This window comes from Miscanthus floridulus, chromosome 2 (genome assembly GCF_019320115.1).
Source record: "Miscanthus floridulus cultivar M001 chromosome 2, ASM1932011v1, whole genome shotgun sequence".
Taxonomy (NCBI): domain Eukaryota; kingdom Viridiplantae; phylum Streptophyta; class Magnoliopsida; order Poales; family Poaceae; genus Miscanthus; species Miscanthus floridulus.
In genome coordinates this window covers 153,846,636-153,871,541 of record NC_089581.1, presented here as the reverse complement: position 1 = coordinate 153,871,541, position 24,906 = coordinate 153,846,636, and the positions used below count along the sequence as shown (strand labels likewise).

General features: G+C 44.1%; 1 protein-coding gene across 1 annotated transcript; it reads left to right on the top strand.

Moving 5' to 3' along the window:
- The first annotated feature begins 4,803 nt into the window (after window positions 1-4,803).
- LOC136540175 (uncharacterized) lies at window positions 4,804-11,227 on the top strand. The gene is made up of 11 exons (XM_066532181.1): window positions 4,804-5,191; window positions 5,311-5,445; window positions 6,868-6,934; window positions 7,084-7,180; window positions 7,271-7,367; window positions 7,464-7,547; window positions 8,796-8,836; window positions 9,525-9,590; window positions 10,591-10,650; window positions 10,748-10,799; window positions 10,901-11,227. The coding sequence occupies exons 1-11, from the start codon at window positions 5,020-5,022 to the stop codon at window positions 10,975-10,977; spliced, it is 948 nt and encodes a 315-aa protein (XP_066388278.1). The 5' UTR covers window positions 4,804-5,019; the 3' UTR covers window positions 10,978-11,227.
- The last annotated feature ends 13,679 nt before the right edge of the window (window positions 11,228-24,906 follow it).

Sequence of the window (24,906 nt, the reverse complement as noted above, 5' to 3'; positions counted from 1 at the left end):
AGTTGCAAGTGTTTCATAAGGATGATGCAAAAGTAGATCGGGATGTTGCACATGTTGCAATGGTTGTACACGTATGTTGCAAGCTCCTGTTCTCAATATTTCATCTGCTTTTTTCCGACGTATGTTGAAAGTGTGTTATCTGGGTGTTGCATATGTTTTCACACATATGATGCAAGTGTTTTATCTGGATATTGCGTGTGTTACAATGGTTTCAAGTGTTTTCAGGTGTTTTTACAAATGTTTCATATGCATGTTTCCAATGTTATATTTGTTTTTCAGACATATGTTATAATTGTTGCATTTGTATGTTTCAAAACTAGATCGAGTGTTGCGTCTCCCTCCTCGCCTTTCTGCGGTCTCGCCTCGGTGTCAGGCGCCGGAAGGCGGAGGCGGTCCCAACCGGCGTGGGCGGGCTCCACGTGCTTGCGGGCGGGTGCAACAGGCGAGATGCGGGCGAGCAGGCGTGGGACGCGGGACGGGGGCAGCGGCGCGGGTGTCCAGACGGGGGGCTAGTGTTGGTGTTTCGAACAAACACCGGCTAGTAAATTTATAATTATTGCGCGTTAGGCCCGGATGGTGCACTAAATGACACAATGTTTATACGGGTTCGGGCCGAATGTCCCTACGTCCAGTCTGCTGCTGCTCGTGTTATCAGTACCAAAAAAGGTTCGTAGTAGGGGGTACAAACGGTCGAGAGAGGGAAAGATCCCAAGTCTCTGATGGAATGGTCGAAAGGATGCCAAGAGCTTGGTTGCTGCTTGACAGTATGCGTGATGTGTTGTGTGCCTTGAACTGATCCCCCGGTAGGGGTGTCCGGCCCTCCCTTTTATAGACCAAGGGGGGAGCAGGGGTTACAAATGGGAGAAAGAGGAAAAAACGAAAGCCCGAGAGAGTTCTTCGAGGGTGCCGGGTCTTCCTTTTCCCTTGAGCCTGCCCTGTTGACAAGGCAGACCATGCCATGGATAGCATGTTCCGCCGATCCTGATGGGGCCGGGCTCTGACTTCGTTTCAGCGGGTGGTCATGTCCCATCCTCCCTCGGTGGACGATGCGGTGCGTTAGGGCGTCGAGCCATGACTCTGCGGGGAGTAGACGGGGAAATGACTATACGCCTGTCACTGTAGACGATGTGAGTTCTTCCTTGGATTGTAGCGGTTGTCGTATGCCTGTGTTAGTATCCGCGCCCGAGGGCTGATGGCGGCGCCTACAACACGGTGGGACAAAAGTCGGCGCCTACAACACTATTCGAGGTCGGAAAGGGCTTAAAGCGCCCATCCCATCGTATCCTGGCGGTACCTTCCTGCAGGCGTGCAGGGCATGGTCCTTGGTACTGCGGTTGACTCAAATGTCCTGTTGTACCCTGTGCTTGCCATCATGAAGGAGCAGGGTGCAATCGTCGGGCGAGGCGGAGCCTGCCCTCAGCCGTTGGGCGAGGCGGAGCCCACCCTCGGACGTCGGGCAGGGCCGAACCAGCCCTCAGACGTCGGGTGGGGCGGAGCCGGCCCTCAGTCATCGAGCGGGGCGGAGCCTGTCCTCAGACGTCGGGCGAGGCGGAATCTAGCCCTCGGGGGTCGGGCGAGGCGGAGCCAGCCCTTAGCCGTCGGGCGAGGCGGAGCCTTACCCTTGGGGGTCAGGCGAGGCGGAGCCAGCCCTTAGCCGTCGGGCGAGGCGGAGCCTAGCCCTCGGCGGTCAGGCGAGGCGGAGCCAGCCCTTAGCCGTCGGGTGAGGCGGAGCCTAGCCCTCGGGGGTCAGGCGAGGCAGAGCCAGCCCTTAGCCGTCGGCCGAGGCGGAGCCTAGCTCTCGGGGGTCGGGCGAGGCGGAGCCAGCCCTTAGCCATCGGGCGAGCGGAACCAATTCTTCCGTCGTTCGGGCAAGAAGCGTAGCAGCGTTCTTGTCTGACCGGAAGCGTCAACGTTCGATGGTTATTAGTTCCACATCATTGGGTACCCCGGTATTAGGTCCCCGACAGCTAGTGTCTGGACGTCCGGGGCACTAGCCACGCCCAAATTGAAAAGGGTCTGTTGAACCAGTTTTCGCTTCTCGAACCCCTTTATACAAGAATATAGGAAAGGAAGATCTCTTTTCTTAATTAGGTAGAGTAACCAGCCTCTTTGACATTGTTTGCATCGGCTTTAGATTCTATAGTGTTGGGTATTGTTGTAGCCACTGTAGAAGCCAGATGAGCTCTAGGTATGTATTTGGTTTTGAGGATAAAATACGATAGGATGGGTTGATTCTTTTTATTGTATTGTCGGGTACGGAGACAAGATGGACAGAGTTCAACCTCTATAGGGAATATTCTAGGAATATGCTGAATATCTCGCTTCCTCGAAAACGAGGAGACAAACACGTCCCCTTTCTTCTTCCTCCGGCACGCCAAGCATGGGCGAGCAAGGCCGATGCATCTGGGCGGCCAATAGGCAATACAGCACGCGGGGCGAGCTACTAGAAGGCGAGCGGGCGGTAACATGGGGCGCCGCATCTGAGGTATCCGAGCACTGGGCACAAGGCGATTTGTGGTGGTGGCGCATGACTACCTACATGGCCAGACAACGAGCGCGCGAGGCGAGCTGTTTGGCCGGACGAGCTCATGGGTGAGATTCTTGGTTTAACAATGAGCACGCAGGCAAGCTGCAACTGTAGGACGACGAGCTGACTGCGTGAGCATGCTGCGGACGCGCAGGGCCAGCGATGCTTCCAGGAGAGTGATGAGACGGCGACGGTGCAGTCTGTTTGGGAACAAAGAAGAAAGGAGGAAGATGTGAGAATGACGATGAGTCATACGTGTCAGTGACTCGTCCCAGATTTTGAGGACTTAGAACCAAAAACAAAAGAGTTGGTCGCGTCCTCTACAACTAAACGAGGAACGGGGACGGTCCCGTCCAAAACATGGTGGAACCAATCCATCCTCCGTTATCTCCAAACCAAATACACGCTAAAATGCTTCTCTAGTTTCAACACTGTAGGTCTTTTAAACGGTTTCATCAGCTTCGCTCTACAACATTGGAACATTACTGCTACAAATATTTTTATTAGAACAAAAGCTCAAGCTCTTTTGAGGTGTGCCAAAGACGACCTTAGGCCCTCTTTGGTAGGGCCTCGGCTCCCTCTAAAGGACCTCCAACTTCATCTCATGTAAGCAACTTCTTTGATGGAGGTGAAGATGTTTTGTAAAACGTTTCGCAAAAGTGTCTTCGATGGTAGTTTGTAATAATTCGTATTTGATTTGTGAGGAAGAGCCAAGAGATACCACATTTCTACAGCTCTGACTCATTTATACAAAAAACATCTCCGGGTCATTTGGACTCTTTGGAAGAAGTTGTTTTTGGGATGATCGTCTGGTAGAGCTCCTTGTAAAAAGCCAGGAGAAGCAAAAAAACAGAGCCCTGTTAAACAGGAGCTAAGGTCCTCTTTGACGAGACTTCTTTCGGTCTCTGCATCCTTAACAGGAGCTAGAGCTGTGGAAGTCAGGTCTCGTTTAGATTGCGAAAAAATTTCAACCCGATGAATAGTACCACTTTCGTCTTATTTGATAAATATTGTCCAATCGTGGACCAACTAGGCTCAAAAGATTCATCTCGTGATTTCCAACTAAACTGTGTAATTAGTTATTTTTTTTACCTACATTTAATACTCCATGCAAGCGGCTAAAAATTGATGTGATGGAGAGAGAGTGAAAAAACTTGGAATTTGGGTGGTATCTAAACAAGGCCTCAGTGTTCTATCTTTTATCGTCTTCTAGTTTATTTTTGAAAGAAAAAAAAAATCCCGTTTTCCTACAATGCACAAAATTCTTTTTCTTTTATCAAACAATGCACAAAATTCTACATAAACTAAAGCCGTCGTAGGAGAAGAAACCGTCCGAAATGAGGCCATTTTAGTATGGTGTTGTTGCCTGCTTCATTCCACGGTACTCTCTCCGTTTTATAAAAGGTATATTCTTATTTCCTCATTTTTGTACTGTGATCAAATATATATATATTAACATTTATGACGCATAACTAGTATGGTTAGATAAATTGCTGAATATTTTTTTATAATAAATTTATTTGGAGATATAGATATTTTTTATAAATCTAGTTAAATGGTGCAAATTCTGATGCTTTTTTTTCAGAAGTACTAAACAAGACTCGATTGTTTCTTTTCCTATCAGGCACTCGATTTTCGGTGAGCTCTTTCTAGCCTCTCCCCCTCTTCTTCTCCATGTCTAGCAAGCATAGAAGGGGGTTCTGGAGAGTTAGGCCGGCCAGGCGGTGAGGACGACGGTAGGGTGGTTAGGGCCCTTGGTGGCAGTGGAGGCAGTTGTGCCAGGTCGGGCATGGTCGGAGCTCGCCGTGGAAGCTGAAGGTCGGGGAAAGAAAGACAAAAGCCACACTAAAGTTTCGTCGGAGCTCCGTGGCCGCGCAGCCGCGGCGGGGCGAGGAGAACGATGAAAGTGAAGGGGAAAAAATTGAGTACCGAGCGAGGAGAACGATGAAAGTAAATGGGGGAAAATTGAATGCCGAACGCTCATTTGCTGGGGTAGACTTTTTTTTATAACGGAGGCTCCGTAACCACCATGCAACAGTTATTACTTTTGTACTCACTCGCTGGCGCATCTTGCAACATGCACGCCATTCCGATCCGCCACAAATAGAGTACAGTATCGACCCAACTAAAAAACATAAGTTAAAATCTTTTACATCTAAAATAAATTACCGTATTCAAACTAATTATCCAATTTACGACTAATTTACTAGACAAATCTTTTGAACCTAATTAGTTCATGATTTGACAACGTGGTGGTACCTAACACTCCGTGCACTGCACACGTTCGACGAAATGCCGCCGCGAGCCCTCTTCCTCGTCAACTAAGATTCGCCTCGCATCCTTCCCCTACTTCCGTTCCCATCAGCGGACCCAGACGAGATCGACGAGTCTCGCCGGAGCCCGGTTCCTAGGCGTCCCGGCGGCCGACTGGATCTCCTGGCTCGGGCTGCCTTGATGGTCCCTGGGGTCGGCCGAGGGAGGAGTTCGAGGCGATGAGCAGGCTTGCGTCGGGGCTCCAGCGCCTGCGGAGGTCGTCGTCGCCGTGGGAGGTGCTGTGGTCCGCGCTCGCGTCATGCGGCCTTGTGCTCTTCTCGCAGCTCGCCGTGGCGATGGTTCCCCGCCTCTTCCCTTCCCTCTCTCTCCTCGCCATGCTCCCCATCGCGGGTCGGTGCTCTCTGGTTGCTCGCTTCCTTTTTGGTTTCCTGCCCCCGGCTGCGGGCGTCTCTACTTTTTTTTTTAAGCGCCAGAGAATTCTTATCTTACTTTGATTGCATGTTGCATAGGGTTGGTGTTCCTTGCGGCTATCGTGCTCGGCCGCCTGTGGAGGAGGTTCATCGGGGTGGCGGCGTCGGCGCCGCTCTTCGTGCTCTTCAACATCCTCCTATTGTGGGGCGTTTACGTCTTCGTAATCTGGAGAGGTGAGCTCTTGTAGCAATGCTTGCAGTGTATTGGTAGGATGCCCATTGTGATTTTGGACGCTATCGATTGCTGTGGTCTGTGGATATTTGCTATTTTTGTCTTGCTGCACTGACTTGATTAAAGCTGACGAAGTTTCCTTGTTTAGGTGAGTTGTTGGGCTTGCTTTGTTCTCTTGGGTCCCATATAACCGAATCTTTTAGTTCATACAAAGCAAAGAGAATCAAGATGCTGGTGCTTGATTTTGACATTATGAATGTACGCGATACCTGTAAAAATTAGTAAAATTAGGTGGAAGCTTATAGCTCTGTGTCTTAGTTTAGCATTAAGTCATACCTGTTTCCCAGATTTAGAATCCGACCTTGACTGAAATAGCTGAATGAAAGGATTAAGTTTGTCGGTTGCTTCTTCTGGTTAGGTACTATAAATTGGGTTCAGTCATTAAAAGATGATTTTATGCTCCATCCCATGAGAGTTGCACAGACTTCAAAAGTTCAAAGCATGTATCAAGGGTAGATTTCAACTACGAATCCCTGTAGTACTTCAATATTAAGTGATTAAGTCACTCCTTGTGACCAAATGTGTGCTCAACTACACAACCCCGTAATGCGCAAGATTGAGCTGGCTCTGGTTAAGGGACCAAGTGTGGACACAGCACGCTCTAGTCAATTTTTGTGCTCACTTTTAGAGTCCTAATTCGTGGTGAATCAAAATGCTTGAAGAGATCAAGCATGGCACCATTACTCTTGGTTTGTCTGTGCTCACCTCTAGTTCATCGTGAATTGCAGTGCTATTAGCCAAACACATACCACTGTTGAATGATATGTTAGGGCTACCTACAGTCTGATTTATGTGGTGTTTAGCGAGTATACAAGGAAAAATTAATACTATATTGTTAATGATCATACTGCCTATGACCGGAAGGTCCCGGGTTCGAGTCGCGGTCTCCTCGCATTGCACAGGCGAGGGTAAGGCTTGCCACTGACACCCTTCCCCAGACCCCACACAGAGCGGGAGCTCTCTGCACTGGATACGCCCTTTATATTGTTAATGATCATATAAGCCCTTTTACTGATGAATCAATTGATTTTATTCTCATGTGCCATCTAAGTACTTTGATTTAGGTTTACTATTATAACTTCATGTATTTTTAGGATGCCATCCTTTTTGGACCTGATGTAGCATATCATTGGATATTGAGGATGAGGCACTGTAAATTGGTGTCGCAGGACATTGGATTTATGTTTCTCAAACTCACAGGAAATTTGAGAGAATGTGCATACCGTAGATTTTGTGTTAGTAATCCTTCAAGTATTTATTAATTTGTTGTGTTTTATGCTGCCGTTTGGGAGCAGGAGAAAAGAGCACTGTATATATGTCTACTTCTGTTGTCGTGGATCTGTAATCAGTCAAATATTGTGCAGAAACTTCTTCTCTGCTGGACATGCTAATAAATGCAGAGTGTGCACTGCTTCTGTGGGGACTCTACAGGTTACTTCCTCAGGAATAATTCTTTTTCAATGAAGTTTGCAAATCTAAGCTAGGCCTAGTGAATTTAAAACAGTGCTTAAATCTAAGCTAGGCCTTTGATACCACCACCTTTAGGATGCAGGGCTTAATTTCTACCTTCTTTATTTCAGGATTTTATCTGGTGATCCTGGTATTGTTGCTTGTGATTCTTCATATTTGGAAGAAGCTGGCTGCAAGGATTTTGTGGAAGCCATATACTCGAGTGAGGTGTTGCGAAAGTCTAGTTTTAAATGAAGCTGTTCTAATACTAACTTGAAGTAAATAGTTCTTTAACACCCTTTTTAACTTTTGATGTAGAAACTCCCAATGCTCTCAAGGGTCAGGCAGTGTACCTGGTGCAAAGCAAACATTAGGGGCTATGACCATCATTGCCCTGCATTTGGTACTTGCATAGGTATTGTTATATTCCATTTTTCAAGTGATAGTGTTTTGCCCTATTGTGGCATGGCAGTTGTAGGTATGCATTCTAATCTCCTGTGCAATTTTGCAGGACAGAAAAATCATCGGCTATTTATGGCCCTTTTGACAGGATTTGTTGTTGCTGAATCAACATATACGATGTGCTCAACAAAATGTATGCTATTTGTCTTCTTGCTTTCTGAAATGAGTGTTGGGTTTTATCCTAAATTCCTAATAGCAGATGTGGCTGTTTCTTATCTCTTTAACTAAAGTACCCAGCAACTATTTATTTATTTTTGAGTAAAATGCACCCTGGGTACTTAAATTATTGGGGCATTACCATCTAGGTACTCGAACTGAAAAAGCTACCACCTGGGTACTTAAACTATGGGGGCATTACCATCTGGGTACTCGAACTGAAAAAGCTACCACCTGGGTACTTAAACTATGGGAGCATTACCATCTGGGTACTCGAACTAAAAAACCTCCCACTTGGGTACTTAAACTATTGGGCCATTACTATCTGGGTACGCGAGTGGGCCGTCGCCGCCGCTGCAGAGTGAACAGGAGCGCGGGAAAATGAATTTTGATTCTTTTTCTTTTTCTGAAAATGGATGAATAGCGCTGGAATTTGTTATTTTTGTAAAAAAATAATTAGAGCTCCAAACATTCTAAAAATTTTTGTGTAGCCTCTATATGATGTACTCTACCTAGGAAAAATATGAAACTTGGAAAATGAATAGTTTTATATGTTTAAAAATTACCTCTTTTAATTAATAAATGAACTTCCATAAATTTTATAATTAAAATAAATAAATGTCCAAAAAGAGGCGGCCTACCTGTGCTCGCCTGCTCGCTCGCACACAGTTAGGCCGCCTCTTTTTGACATTTATTTATTTTAATTATAAAATTTATGGAAGTTCATTTATTAATTAAAAGAGGTAATTTTTAAACATACAAAAACTATTCATTTTCCAAGTTTCATATTTTTCCTAGGTAGAGTACATCATATAGAGGCTACACAAAAATTTTTAGAATGTTTGGAGCTCTAATTATTTTTTTACAAAAATAACAAATTCCAGCACTATTCATCCATTTTCAGAAAAAGAAAAAGAATCAAAATTCATTTTCCCGTGCTCCTGTTCACTCTGCAGTGGCGGCGACGGCCCACTCGCGTACCCAGATGGTAATGGCCCAATAGTTTAAGTACCTAAGTGGGAGGTTTTTTAGTTCGAGTACCCAGATGGTAATGCCCCCATAGTTTAAGTACCCAGGTGGTAGCTTTTTCAGTTCGAGTACCTAGATGGTAATGCCCCAATAGTTTAAGTACCCAGGGTGCATTTTACTCTTTATTTTTTCTTTTCAAATTTTGCTGTGTTATTAGGTAACCAAATAATTTCACCTACATTTCCGTGTTACGCAGATATTACCAGATGCATCAGTTCAGGAACTACAAGATCGGAGGTATCTATGCCCATATCTTATTCTTTGTGCATGAATTGTATGGCAATTTTGTTTGTAAAATTTAGGTCTGTGCCATTGTCTCAGCTAGTATTTCGATTCTTGTCAGTTTTTTTTTTCGAACCGTTGACTTGGATCGAATAATTACAAAAACAGTGGCAATAGTGAAAACAGTAATTAACCTGATGGCACATGCACCTACATTTTCCATTTTGTTTTCAAGAATTTCCTGCACTTTACTGGTTTTGAAGGTGCACAACTTCCCCCCACCCCCAAATTTCTTGAACATGCAGGAGAAGCTGACCTTAGCAAATACTCTACTTGTTAAGTAAATGTGTTCAACCAACCATACACATTATTTTTTTCTCTTCTAGGACTATTTGCTTGGGTGGTTTAGCATAGTAGCTATTCATTCATTTTCTCAAACACAGCAATTTTTTTACTGCATATGAGTGAGTGCATTTGTATGTCTTTAGTACTTTCAATGGTAACATTCAAATCAGGTCGACCATGGTATAATCAAAAGCAATTATATTAAGCTATGTTCTGGACCTTTTGAGTCTGTCTTCCATGTTTCTGAGAAACCATACAGCCTTTCCTTTTGTTTTGTTTGTCCATCAAACTGTACCCTTGATTCCTGATATCTATAAGAATGACTGCAAGATGCTGAGTGTACTAATTTACTTTGCAGAATCCTGTATCTCTAAACATGGTAATCAGTACAATGCTCTTCTCTATCCTCCAGGTCCTCTGGCAGGTTTGCTCCTAACCCCTGTGTTTTCTCTTGTGCTTTTATCCGTGCTTCCATGAATTTTTTTTCCTTGTAGACTATCTGCTTTTGAGGTAGATTGTCAGGGTTGGTGCTGCATCTCTTGGAGAGCTTCAGAAAATCTATGTATTATGAGTTTTGACTTACCTCATGCCTATGCTCCCATAGTCCCATTGATCATCCTTATTAAACTATTATAAAGAAAAATACCACTCAAATTATGCAGCATGGGGATATTTACTGGAAGTTTTTTATGGTTTTCCATGTTTAAACTGATAAGTTTTCAGGCTACTGTGATAAAACATTACAACTTGCCAGTCTGTGGTTGGCATCAATTCATAACATGTACAAATCTAAATGAGATTTTTCTTATTCATGTGAATACATACTCACAGGCTGTGAATTGAAATCATCAGTAAAAAGAGGAAAGTGTGTTCAGCCCTGAATTTGAAAGCGTGCCACAAGAAATACGACTTCAGTCCACTTAATCATTGTTATATTTGGGATTATTGGCCTGACATATTGAAACTGTCAGCTGCCATATGTGTTGCATGTGTCAGAACTTGAAATGTCTGTCCATTAATTCTTTTAGCATTTGGAGACAAGACAGCACTCCTATCTACATTTGTAATTGCTATGCCTATACCAAACACGCTAATTACAACTGCAGTCTTATGTTGTACTCCCTCTGACCCCAAAGATAAGTCCACCTGATCTTCTCCCAAATGCACCAAACATGAGTCCATGATAATCCATGGAACCTTTTTTGCTTCGTCCGTCCTTGTCTATCCCTACGTAAATGCGATTAATCAATGCAATTCACTTACCACCCGTCTTAACTCTAGCAATGATTGATGGGTAACCTAGTCATGTATCCCTCACCTTGATTCCAGTGCCAAATCCAAATGGACATATATTTGGGATTGGAGTATTACATAACCTGGTGATGCCTTGTTTATTTCTAATACATCCTCCTCTCTGTTGCCAGATTGTATTCTTGATGTGGCACATATATTGCATCTGCTTCAACATCAAGACAGATGAGTGGGTAATTACAAATTTCCCATGCTTTGGAGTCTGTCTTCATCAATTGCAGGTGTCTTCTCGTTAGCTGTTTCTTGTAGCTAAAAGGTGAGATTTTCCAGATTAACTGGAAGAAATATCCTGAATTCCAGATGAAGGAACAACCTCGATCAGGTGCTTTACGTGCACTACTCTTTATTGTTTTTTATTTATCTCAGTTACCCTAGTAGTTTATAACATGGCACACGTAAATCCATTCCCTCCCGCAAATGCAGATTCTGAAGTCAAATTTGTGAACCCATATGACAAAGGCATGCTGTGTAACATAAGAGAATTTGTAAAGCCGGAATGATAGCCAATTTTGAGTACGAAGACCTGACCTCTGATGGAACTACAAACATGGGAAATCTGAAGTGGGTCATAACTGGAGCCAACATGGAAGCTTGTTTCCCTTGTTGCTGCCCTAGACTCGTTGCGAGGATCATTGGACTCTGCTGTCTAGTTTAATGTGCAAGTAGCATTCTTTTATAAGGTTACTTTCACTTGACCGGGAATTGTAGGCACCTTATAGCTCTAGAGAACTTTGTCTATATGGAGTTCGCCCCCCCCCCCCCCCCCCCCCCCCCCCCCCCCCCCCGTTTGGTCTTGCGTTCTGTGTGGGAAAGGTAATCCTTGTAGGGATTTGAATTAATTTGAAGGGGGGCCGTGCTCTTGTTTATTACCATGCCCTTGATAGTTGGCCTCAGTAATGTGTTCCAAAAGTTGCCTCACGGAAGATCGGGCTCATGCTTTTTATCGCCGTTGTTTATGTAAATGTATGATGCATGAGTTAGTATTTCTAGTTGTACAATGTACGTGTTAGTATTTCTAGCTTTTCACGTCTTTTGTTTATGATCACTTATGAAGCCAAAACCGTCCCCTTTTTTTTTCTTTCCTTTCAACCCTACTTATCCATACCATGTCATGTGTCAACTCCACGGTTCACCCAACTATATAGTATTGTGCATACGTCATGCGACTACCCCTATAGTGTCGTCGACAAGTTGTTTTGCAAGCTCGCCTACTATCTTGTTGGCCGCTCATGCTCTTACTTCGACAACGGGCTTGGAGTACGGTTGGAGACGTATGGCACGGATGCACGGGTCCGGTGTGCCCAATATACTTGGTAATCTAGATTTAGGACCAGTTTGATACAAGGACTCAATAGACTCACCAGTTACCTCTCACAGACCAACTTTGAGTAGTTGAAGACTTGACTGAAACGTTAGCTCACCTGTTGAGAGCTAATTTTTACTAAATTTTAGCTATTGTTGACGTAAAGATTGGTCACACACTGGCGGATAGATCGTCCTGGTCGCCACGGACCGAAGAACGCAACGAACATCACACTTACGTGGTGAAGAACAGAGAGGTTTGGGTTTATGAACAAACCACCAAAGGATAGGTATCACGCTTATGTGGCGAAGAGTGGCTAGTTTCCAGGTAAATTAGCAAAGGTAACCAATCATGCTTGTGTGACGAAGAACGGCTAGTTCTCTTGTGTGACGAAGAACGGCTAGTTCTCAAGCAAACTAGCAAAGAAATCGTTGAAGCTCTTGTCTAGGAGGGACCCCATAGGGACAAAGACGTCGCCGGGTTGCCCTAGGTCGGCTGACAAGTCTAGGGCACCATCCTTGGTCATCGGATCAAGTAATGAATAGCAACATAGGGTTGGAAGAGGGCATAAAAGAGTTGTATTTTGTAGATGTAAAAAGACAATTGGATTGTTGGATACCTCAATCGACTATGTACCCCTATTTTATAGGGAGTAGAGGTGGTTTAACCCTGTTAAAAACCAATATAGTATTATTATCATGTCGCTTTATAGAGTTTTTCTTAGATTGGAACCAGGACGATCTATCCCTAGCCAGTGTGTGACCAATCTTTACGTCAACAATAGCTAAAATTTAGTAAAAATTAGGTCTCAACAGGTGAGCTAACGTTTCAGTCAAGTCTTCAACTAGTTATTGGCTAACTATTTGGACTAATTTTTGGCCTAGCTAGTAACCAGCCATGTTGTCGGTGTTTTCGGACCACCAACAAGTAAATTTGTATTTGCGCGTCTGGCTCGGATGGTGTGCTCGGAGGACACAAGGGTTTATACTGGTTCGGGCGGAACGTCCCTACGTCCAGTTTGCTGCTGCTCGTGTTACCGGCACTTGGTTTGCAGTAGGGGTTACAAACGGGCGAGAGAGGGAAAGGATCCCAAGTCTCTGGTGGAACGAGTGAACGGGTGCTGAGAGCTCGATCGCTGCTCAGCCGTATGTTAGTGTCGTGCTCTTGTATTTTTATCCCGTGGTTCGGTCCCGTGCAGATCTGGACCCTCCTTCATGGGGCTCCCTGCTTCCCCTTTTATAGATGAAGGGAAAGCGCGGGTTACAGCGGAGGAAAAGAAGAAGAACGAGAGAGAGAAGAAGGCTTCCAGGATCGCCGGGTCCTTCTTCTCCTTCATGGGGGTCCCACCGATCCTGTAGATGTCAACAGGGACAGCTCCACGTTGTGGCCCTATTCGTCACTGGCGCCATGTGCAGGCGTCATCTGCCGATCATGGCATTCCATTCCGTCCCGACGGACGTCGTGGTGAACTAACGCGCCTGTCAGCATCCATACGAGGGTTAGGCAGAACAGCACCGGCACGCCCGACGCTGTTCTTGATGTGAATCCTCAGGTATGGCCCGTCATGGTCACGGGTTACATCGAGTCATGCCAGTCTCTTCCCTGGTGTCAGAGTTTTGACCTAGGCCCATACGCTTGGACCTGGAGTGGTTGGCGGCGGTATGGGTCCTCGTCGGGCGAGACAGAGCCCGTGGCCTTAGGGTCGGGTGAGACGGGGCACGGACCCAAGGGGTCAGGCGAGACGAAGCACGAACCCAAGGGGTCGGGCAAGACAGAAACCGCGTCCTTGGGGTCAGGCGAGACGGAGCAAAAACCCAAGGGGTCGGACAAGACGGAGCCCATGGCCTTAGGTGAGACCCCCACGTCCAATAGGTCTGGCGAGATGGAAACCGCGTCCTTGGGGTCAGACGAGACGAAGCCCGCACCCAAGGGGTTGGGCGAGACCTTTTAATACGTCTTGCTCCATCCGGTGAAGTCAGCGTGGGCGCTAACTTCCTTGCTTTGGGTATCCCTACTATCGATACCCAATAGTAGTGAAGGGGACCGTGACGCCTAAGAGGGGGGGGGGGTAAATTAGGCAACTTAAAATTCTACTTCTAAACTATGGCCTCTTTTTCTAACCTTAACAAAACCTATGCAAAAGATAAACTATCTAAATGTGCAACTACGGTTTTGCTAGTGTGTTGCTATCTCTACCGCAAAAGGAGTAATACAATTGTTGACACTGTTTTTTTGCACGTGTCAAAATGATCGGAGTGGACTAATCGGCAAGGGGAAAGTTACTGTATACTCTGATAGCCGATGAAAATCAGTTTGTAAAGATGGTTGCCGATGAATGGTGGCGATCGATGGAAAGGTTGATTTAGACTCGGGCGTTGCCGATAAGGTTGGAGATGTTATTGTCAATGCCGATGAAGGAAGACTTAAAGACTACTGCCGATGAAACAGGGAGTATGCCGATGAAGGAAGACTTGAAGACTACTGCCGATGAAACAGGGAGTATGCCGATGGGAAGGAGGACGGTGAGATTTCCATCGTAATTGAGGCGGACAGGGAAATAGATAGGAGTTGATTTCCTTTTCTATATTTATTAGAGTATGATTCATGTAAGAGTCACGTGTTTCCTTAGATATGGGCTTGGTGTCCTAGTTGTGTTTGGTTGTGTCTCTTTAGATCAGGGTATAAATATGGAGTGAAGGGCAATGTAATAAAGATATATCAATCAATATCAAAACCAATTTTTACTCTTATTCGCATCTACTTACTTTTCGGCGACTTCGTCAATTTGCATTATTTTTCCTTTTTACGAGTTCTCATTGATTCGGCGAACTACATCGCTTCAGTGCGACCTTCGACGATCCTCAAGTTCCGCGTGAGTACCTCTTGGCCGTGACTTCTGGGCGTATCGCTGTTGTCAGGACCAAAGTGCTCGTATCTTCATCCTTGTCGATTAACAGGTCAAATCGACTGACACGCCTTGGATATCGATTCGGGTATTAGCCCTTTGTGTTTGTAGATCCACTTTTGCATCAACACATCTTTTGGCACGCTCGGTGGGACCAATCAATCCGATTAATATGTTCAATTCCGAGATCGATGCGGGGAACATTATCGTAGTATCAGAAGAAGATCTGAAGGAAGAGCAGAGGCAGGCTATGGAAAAGGCTGTAGAAGAATACAGGCAGCTTTGTCTGAAATTGTTTAGCCTGAACAAGAGTGGACAAGTCATCCAGAAGCAAGATTTGCCATTGCCTCGGTAGGTTACCTTTGACTCCAATCCTGGTAAACTTCAAGAGATGGTTAATTCTGCAGTAAATCATGCTTTGATTAATCATTCCAATGTGCTGTCCAATACTGTTCATAATGCTGTGGTTCGAACTCTCAAAGAAGGACAAGCGTCACCGCATTACGTTGGGCCTGCCTATCACCAACCAGAGCTGGCATCTGTCAATACTCCATCGGCTCCCTCGGCCGTTGTGGGTACAGAAGTTACTTCTTCTCCAGTATCGGCAGGTTTACCTAATATTCAATCTACACCGATACGATCAGGAGGACGAATTCAGCTTAGTACAGATCTATCGGCATCAGCTATGTCAGGCCCTGTGTCTCAGAATAGCCAGATTCCTACTAATTGGTGGGGATATGGTATGCCTCCGGAGTCATCTGCTTTCAATCCTGGATTACCTCAAGTGTTTGATGCAGTAGGAAAAGCTCCTATATCATCGGCTGTTTCGCCGATGGCTCAAGTGCCTCAATATGCCACAGCAACTACTGTGCAATCAACTCCAGGAGGTTTCCAGATGCCTTTGGTTCAAGCACCCAATTCAAGTCCATCGGCAAGCTTACTGCTGATGCAGCAGAAAGCCCATGCTATGAGTCAAACTGGGGTTCAGTTCATGCCTCAAGTTGGTTATAATTATCCAACAATGTCAGCAAATTACCAGCCATCGGTAAGTTTTGTACCGATGAGTTCTAATAATGGTTGGTTAGGACAGTTACCTGTTCAACATACAGTTCAGCAAAATCAACAGATTGCAGGGATTCAACAAGGTTATATGCAAGCTGGTGTCCAGAATCAAGCATCAGCAGCACAGCCGATGAATCCTTTCCAATAGGTTAATGGACCACAAGTAACGGCGAATATGCCGATTGCTGGAGATCGTAGGCCACAAAGATATGTGGAGGGATATCAGCAGGCACTTCCTGTAGAAATTTAGCTAGTTCGTCATCAGGAGGCTGATGTTTTTTGGACCGATAGGATAGCAGAAATTATGAAGGATCAGTTTGGGATAAAGCCCAAGGTCAATACTTATTCTTATCGGACTCCATATCCTCCTGCATATGATTTAATTCCTCTCCCAAATCGGTACAAGGTACCAGATTTCACTAAATTCTCCGGGCAAGATGACACATCAATAATGGAACACGTCAATCGCTTCATTATTCAATGTGGAGAGGCAGCTAGCAGAGATGAATTAAGAGTTCGATTATTTTCATCATCTTTGTCTGGATCGGCATTTACGTGGTTCATTTCATTACCACCAAATTCTATTATTACCTGGGCTGATCTAGAAAAACAATTTCATAAGTATTTCTTTGCTGGAATCCATGAAAAGAAGCTTACTGATTTAGTAAAATTGAGACAGCGCAATGATGAATCGGTAGAGAGCTTTGTGCAAAGGCTACGAGATGTAAAAAATAAGTGCTACAGTCTAGTGCTGGATGATCGGCAGCTTGCCAATCTAGCTTTCCAAGGGTTATTGCCACATCTTAAAGACAGATATGCTTCTCAGGAGTTTGAAAGTCTCAGTCATCTTGTGCAAAGGATCTCTGATCAAGATACTAGGGTTTTTGAACCTAAAAAGAATTGGAGTAAAAAGGTATCATTTGTTGAAGAAGTAGGAGATTCTGATTCTGATGAAGAACCAGTTATCGGCTTAGCTGAGTGGGTTAAGAATAAAAAGCCGATATCTTATCCCTTTGGTCAAAAAGAGCCAGAAAAGTTTACCTTTGATATCACCAAGGCCGACAAAATATTTGATCTTCTGCTTCAAGAGGGCCAAATTAAGCTGTCACCTAATCATGTGATCCCATCAGCAGAAGAGTTGAAGAAGATCTTGTACTGCAAATGGCACAATGCAACTTCACACAGTACAAATGAGTGCAAGATGTTCAGGCAACAGTTACAATCGGCTATTGAATCTGGGAGAATTAAGTTTGGTACTTCCAAGGCCCAGAAGCCGATGAAAATTGATCAACACCCTTTTCCAGCAAATATGTTGGAGGCTAAAGGGAAGACTAAAGTATTGACGTCAGAGGCTGCTGAGAAAAACGCGTCAGTAGATCCCCAACATCGGATAACTACCGATGATGCAAAAAGTAAGGGCCTGCTGGGAGAAAGCAGTAGTTCCAAAAATCCTCCTCGACCTGGCATTGTGATTACTCATCGAAGGCAGCAAGAGAGTTGGCGTCAGCGAAATGACCGATATCGACAACAGCAAGAAGAGAGACGTCGGGAAGAATGGCATCGGCATAAAGATCATTGGAGGTGCCCATTTTTCATCCATTGCTGGGAAGAAGATATTAAATTGCCAACTATTGAAAATTGCCCTGAGTGCAATGGTTATTATGGGGTCAATCGGTCAGAAAGGAGGTTTCAACCTGGCAATCAGGGTTTATTTATTAATGAGCCGATCAGAGGCAGAGCATCAGTGCATGATCGGCTGGGGGCAGACTTAGTGTACATGAAAGGCTTGATAAACGCGCTGGATATTTTCCAAGGAATTAAGAGGAGCTTGAGGAAATGGCAAATGCAAGAGTTCCCGATGAGGAAATATTCTACAGGGACCCCAATATACGCCGTGTAGAGTCAACTAGGACCTGTTATCAGCCGGTTTGGAAAACCAAGTTTCCTCGATGGTGCCCGGAGGGTCTGACAAAGACGCAGAGAAGGAGGATGCAACGTGAGCGTCAGGAGGATTTATACCAAGAGGAAAATTCCTCCAATGAGAGGTCCGATCATCAGTAGTGGCAGGTAAAACACAAAAATAAGGGTCCATTGGCAGATGTTAATATGGTATTCATGTTGCCGATGGAGTTTTTGGCATTGTCTGATAATGAGGAAGAAATTGTTCTCTCTGATCAAGTAGCTCAGCTGACACTAGATCCAATGATGGCTGTTTTTGAAAAACCTACCGATGACGAGAGACAACATCTTAAGGCTTTGTTTGTGAAAGGCAGAGTTGATGGGCAGTCTGTATCTAAGATACTTATCGATGGAGGGGCTGCGATTAATATTATGCCTTATGTGATGTATCGAAAACTTGGTAAGGGAGATCAAGACTTGACCAAAACCGATATGATGCTGAAGGATTTTGAAGGCAATGTATCACCAGCTAAAGGGGCAGTATGCGTTGAATTGACTATCGGCAGCAAAACCTTGCCAACGACGTTCTTTGTTATCAATGGCAAAGGTGCATATAATTTGCTTCTAGGGAGGGATTGGATTCACGCTAATTGTTGTGTTCCTTCTACAATGCATCAATGCCTCGTACAGTGGATTGGGGATAAGATTGAGGTTGTCCCTGGTGATTCTTCTTATATCATCGCATCGGCAGAATCAGATACTTATGAGCGAACTAAATGCATATCAGGAGAAGTTTGGGAAAAAGAGTTCCTTAGAGTTGCTGATTATGAAATTCCACCGATCCAAGCAGTCGGTTCTGAAGAAGAGTTTTAATGGATAGGTTTGCCGATGATGGAAAATTAGGTCAAGGGTTCACATCGGCAGATGATTTAGTAGAAGTAGATATCGGTGATGGCGATAGGCCAAGACCTACTTTTATTAGTGCTAAGTTAGATTCCAAGTGTAAGCAGCAAATAATTGATATGTTAAAAGAGTATAAAGATTGTTTTGCTTGGGATTATACTGAGATGCCTGGATTAGACCGATCGGTAGTTGAACATCGGTTACCTATCAAATCTGGATTTCGGCCACATCAGCAGCCAGCGCGCCGATGCAACCCTAATATACTTCCTGATATTAAGGCCGAAATAACTAAATTAATTGAGGCAAAGTTTATTCGGCAGTGTCGATATGCAGAGTGGATCTCTAATGTGGTTCCTGTTTATAAGAAAAATGGAAAACTTCGTGTTTGTATTGATTTCAGGAATCTCAACAAAGCCACACCGATGGATGGCTATCCAATGCCGATTGCTGATTTGTTGATTGATGCTGCAGCCGGACATCAAATTATCAGCTTCATGGATGGTAATGCAGGCTACAATCAAATATTCATGGCTAAAGAAGATATTCCCAAGACTGCTTTCAGATGTCTAGGTCATGTGGGGTTGTTTGAGTGGATAGTTATGACGTTTGGTTTGAAAAATGCCGGCGCTACTTATCAGAGAGCTATGAACTTTATTTTTCATGAATACATCGGCACATTAGTGGAGATCTACATTGATAATGTGGTGATTAAGTCTGGAGATGTTACAAAATATTTAGCCAATCTACGAAAGATACTAGAGTGCATAAGGAAGCATGAATTGAAGATGAATCCTAATAAATGTGCATTTGGTGTATCGGTAGGACAATTCTTGGGTTTTATGGTGCATCAGTGGGGCATCAAAATCAGTAGGAAGTCTATTGATGCGATTAACAAGGTGGTTGCTCCTGTCAATAAGACTGAATTGCAATCTTTGATCGGTAAGATTAATTTCATTAGAAGATTCATATCTAATCTATCGGGTAAGATCAAGGCTTTAAGTCCACTACTTAAATTGAAAGCCGATCAGGAATTTGTATGGGGAGCTGAGCAGCAGTTAGCCCTCGATGAAATTAAGAAATATTTAACAAATCCTCCAGTGCTAGTTCCACCTCAACACGGGAAGCCTTTCAGGTTATATTTGTCAACTGATGATACAGTTATCGGTTCAGCTCTTATTCAAGAATTTGAAGGGAAAAATGTGTTATTTATTATTTGAGCAGAAGATTAGTGGATGCTGAGACGAGGTATTCGACTATCGAAAAATTATGTCTGTGTTTATACTTTTCTTGTGTCAAATTAAGGCATTATTTGTTATCTATCGAATGTACGGTCATATGCAAAGACGATGTAGTCAAGTATATGCTGTCGATGCCGATATTAAGTGGTAGAATCGGCAAGTGGATTTTAGCATTATTAGAATTTGAACTACGTTACGAATCAACTAAGGCAGTTAAAGGGCAAGTGATGGCTGATTTTGTCACTCAGCATTGTAATACAGTGGACTCTCTGGAGGTTGCTCCCTGGACACTTTTCTTCGATGGGTCCACATGTGGTGAAGGAGCAGGTATCGGCATTGTGTTAATTTCACCTCAAGGAAGGAAGTATGAGTTTTCATTGCCGATTGTTGCTACGTCGACGAACAATCAGGCTGAATACCAAGCCTTGATAAAAGGGTTAGAATTGCTGAAGGAGATACGTGCTGATGCTGTTGAAATCTTTGGTGATTCTATGCTAGTTATAAATCAATTGGATAGAATTTATGAATGCCGAAGTGAAGCTTTGATTTCGTATTATGAAAAATGTTTGCAATTGTTGAAAGGATTTAGAGATTTTCGTCTTGAACATATCTCTCGATTGCATAATGAGGAAGCTAATCGACTAGCTCAGTATGCTTTAGGGTATCAGCCTATTCAGGAAGTGCTAACATCGGCAGTTAATACCGATGACTGGAGAAGGGAGATTATTGATTATTTAAAGGATCCATATAAAAAGGTTGAAAGACGTATAAGGTTCCAAGCTACCAAGTATGTGCTCCTTGATGATGAATTATATTATCGAACTATAGATGGAGTTTTACTCAGATGTGTTAGCAGTGATGAATCGAAAACTTTGATGGGTGAAATTCATGAAGGAGTGTGTGGCGCGCATCAGTCGGCTTTCAAGATGAAGTGGATGATCAGAAGGAATGGATACTATTGGCCAACTATTCTTGAAGATTGTTTTAAATATTTTAAAGGATGTCAAGGATGTCAAAAGTTTGGTAATATTCAAAGAGTGCCTGCATCGGCTATGAACCCTATAATCAAACCTTGGCCGTTCCGGGGATGGGCTATCGATCTCATTGGTCAGATTTATCCGCCATCGAGCAAAGGACATAAATTTATTCTGGTTGCTACCGATTATTTCACAAAATGGGTTGAGGCAATTCCTTTAAAAAAGGTGACATCGGCTAATATGATTGATTTTGTGAAAGAGCATATTGTTTACCGATTTGGTATTCCTCAGACTATCACTACCGATCAGGGCACTATGTTTACATCAGGAGAATTTGATGAGTTTGCTGTAGGTATGGGAATTAAAATTTTAAATTCTTCTCCATATTATGCTCAAGCTAATGGTTAGGCTGAGGCTTCTAACAAAGGGATTATCAAACTCATTAAGCGCAAAATTGAAGAAAATCCTAAGAGGTGGTATACAGTATTAAATGAAGCCTTGTGGTCATATCGGATGTCATATCATGGTGCAACCAAAGTGATGCCTTATCAGTTAGTATATGGACACGACGCAGTATTGCCTTGGGAAATTAAAACTGGATCTAGACAAATACGTTCTCAAGATCAGCTGACAGCCGATGATTATGATATTCTTATGAAGGATGAGTTGGAAGATGTGACGGGTCATCGGTTAAGGGCTTTAGTTAGCATCGAAGAAAACAAGAAAAGAGTAGCCAGATGGTATGACAGGAAGGTGAAGGTAAAGGAGTTTGCCGATGGAGATCTGGTCTGGAAATTGATTTTACCGATTGGGACTAAAAGTTCAAAGTTTGGGAAGTGGTCTCCTAATTGGGAAGGTCCATATCAGATAAATTAGTCTGTTCCTGGTAACGCATATATTCTAGAAACCCTCGAAGGGGTTGTGTTTCCCAGAGCATTAAATGGAAAATATTTAAAGAAATATTACCCTAGTATCTGGATGGATGCATAAAAGTATAAGTGCCGATAACAGTCCTATTGGCTAGAATTATGCAAGGATGTCAATGTCTCATAAAGTGCCGATACAATAAACAAGATTACAAGTTCAACAAGGATTGGATAGCTAATATCGCACGCAGGCAAATCTGGTCGGCTTCCTCCATTTCTTTGATGTCGTCATCGGCAGCACCCTCCATAGGCATGAGTTTTTTCTTCATGGCCAAAGCTTTACGAGCCTGGATATCTCTTTCTTGCTGAAGGGCTTTGATGGTATTGGGTAGCTGGCTTTCTTCTTGTTGAGCACGAGTTAAGGCTGCATCGACTTCTTTCAATTCAGCCAATAGAGCCATCTTCCTTGCCGATAAATCCAAGATTTTCTGCTTAAGTTCAGCACCCGAAGTCTGCAAGTTGCCAATGCCCTTGTGCTTCTCATCGGCAATTTGTTTCAATTGTAGCATCTCTTCTATGAGTTGAGCCTGAGCTGCTCTATCGGCAATACGTTGAGCAGCCCGTTGATATTGTAGTTGGTGGCTTTCTAAATGGGCTGCTGGGAAGAGTACTTCAACATCGGCAGGGACCTGGCCACGGATTATTTTGAAAATTGCCTTTGCGGGGTCTGAGTCATCTACCAGTTGGGCGGTATCCTGCTGTAGCAAGTTCAGGAGAGCTTCCAACTTGGACTTAGTTTCTGCCGATATTGTTCCCAGTGCAAGGGAAGAACTTGTTTCCTCTCCATCATCGTCAGAGACGTCAATAGCAAAGGAGAATAGGCTGTTTGGGGAGTCTTGTTCCTGAGGAAAAGAAAAGGAGGTCAGTTAAGGATAAGTATGAGTATTGTAAATCAGCTAGGTTAATCGGTTTACCTGTTTCAAGGCAATTTCCTGTGCTTGACTGGAGGAAGCAACCTGGAGTATGCCGTGTGGGGGATCGGCTGAGCTTGCCGATGGGATATCCTCTGTGACTTCATCGGTGGTTGGCTCTTGAGGTATGATGACCGATGACATTGGGGCAGATGTAGGGATCGGCATGGACCTTTGTCGTTTTGGCTATGCCTCAGCATCTGTTAAAGCTTTACGCTTTGCTTGGGCATCAGCAACGATTGGCTGGGGGGCATCGGCACTTGTTGGTTGTGAAGCTTGAATATCTGGTACGCTTGCCGATGTACCCAATTGTTGCTGCAAAACAAGTGTAAGGTATGATATTTAACAGATAAAATGAGAAGTCAAGAGGATACCTCTGAAGGTTTGTTAAAAGAAGTGGTGCTTGATATCAGAGGAATTGCCGATGACGATCCAGCAGCAGCTCTTACCCCCTGATGATTAATGTTAATACAGTTTGTGATCGGCATAAGTAGAAATAAACAAGGTTGTTACCTTGAATGCCTTGACCAAGGTTGTAGAAGCAGCCGATGGAGTGGCCCTAGCTGTAGCCAATTTGGACTTAGAGGTGATGGTCTTGGTACGGATCTTCTGGTGAGTCAAAGCAGTTAAGGTGGGGGTGTTGTAGCCGATCGGTGATATCGGGGAAACAGGCTGAAGATCGAAGGGTTTCCCACTTTTGCTCACAGATGGTGTTGGGTTGTTAACCTGTCATAAGAGAGTCAGTTGCTGATATATGAAGGGAAAAGCAGAAGGGAGTTAAAAGAAACTTACTGCGTCGTCAGGGATGGCATATTCAGGGTCGATCATGTGCTGATATGTGTGAGCAGAAGTTGCAAACAGTTGTTCCTTCCACTCTCGCCACCATTGCTTATATGACTCGGTGATGAAGGATACTGGCGTCCAGGTGGATATATCAACATCTATAGTATCGGCATCGGGGGAGAGTTGTACTACCTTGTTCCAATCTGTTCCACAGGTGATTGTTTCCCTGGGTTTGATCACATCGGCAAAGCAAAGTTTGATTGGCAGTTGCCCAAAAGCCAATTGACGGGATACTACCGATGGGTTGTAAAATTCATACGTAATGTTGGTGTTTTTCCTGCTACCAAATGTATTTACTGGAATTGCCCTGGGAGTAATGATGGCCATCATGAGTTCCTTATCCTGATTCAGGGTGTCATCGGCAAAGTTGAAAAGAAGGGGGAATCTGTTTTCCTCGTCAATATAAGGTACCCAGGCCCTATGATCACAAGAAAGACCATTGTAGAAGCTTTGGAAGAATCTGCCGATCTGGTCTTCATTGGCCTCTGTTCCAGGAAGGACAATTATGGCTTCACCAAAATTGAGGGGTGAGCGTGTTGCCGATTCATCGTCCCCGAGCACATGGTCTTCAGCAATTTCTCATGGGAATTGTTGGGCAAAAAAGTCCCATTGCAAACGTTTGTGCATATGGGCATTCAGCCACATGTTGATAAACCACCACGGGCCTCCTAGGTTGCCGATGGGTTTGCCAAGCAAAAGTTTCTGAGACACTTGATGAAGAAGATGATAAGTGGAGCTCAGAAGGTATCGGCCAAAAGGAAACCTTACACCATTAGCCAAAAGTTTAGCTGCGGGGAGGAAGGCGTTGGTTGGTCCTACTGATCGACCACAGAAGATAAATTTTTCTAACCACATATTCAAGAATGTGGCATGTTCCCTTTGGTTAAGTGTCCCGGTCTTCTGGTATTCTTGAATGTATCCCGTCCAACCGCCGATGTTGCGGGTATTCACCCTATATTCAAATTTTCTACCATAGATGGAGCCTTCATCGGCAGTTGAAATATCCAAGCCAGTGAGCATGTGGACATCGGCAAGTGTGGGAGTAGCTGGGCCATGTCCAAACATAAAAGTGTTTGTTGTGTCTGACCAGAAGTAAGCAGCTGCAATCATCATTGATTCATTCTTCTGCATATCGGCAATAGATAGCCTAATGCATTGGTCTAGCTTCCGTTCTGCCTAGTATACTTGCATCGATCTATTAACCCTCAAGTACCAATCTTTCCACCCTTTGGTGGTTTTGGGCCAAGATCAGAATGTGTCTTTCCATAAATTCAGAGAGAAATTTTGGGCTCTAAAGGGGATTCTGTTAACCTCTACATTAATCAGATCAGTTGGATCTAGGTTGCCCATTGGTCCCAGGCATTGGACATGCGGCTGATCGGTTGGAATAACTAATTTGTTACGCAGTTCCTAAGTTTAAAGGATCCGGAGAACAAAAGAAAGGAAAAATCACCAACTGTAT

Bases quoted from the DNA above. Each gene is read 5' to 3' on its own strand.
- LOC136540175 (XM_066532181.1), top strand. From the start codon at position 5,020: ATGAGCAGGCTTGCGTCGGGGCTCCAGCGCCTGCGGAGGTCGTCGTCG. The intron at 5,446-6,867 runs GTGAGCTCTTGT...AATATTGTGCAG, and splicing joins CGTCTTCGTAATCTGGAGAG to AAACTTCTTCTCTGCTGGAC. The intron at 6,935-7,083 runs GTTACTTCCTCA...TCTTTATTTCAG, and splicing joins CTTCTGTGGGGACTCTACAG to GATTTTATCTGGTGATCCTG.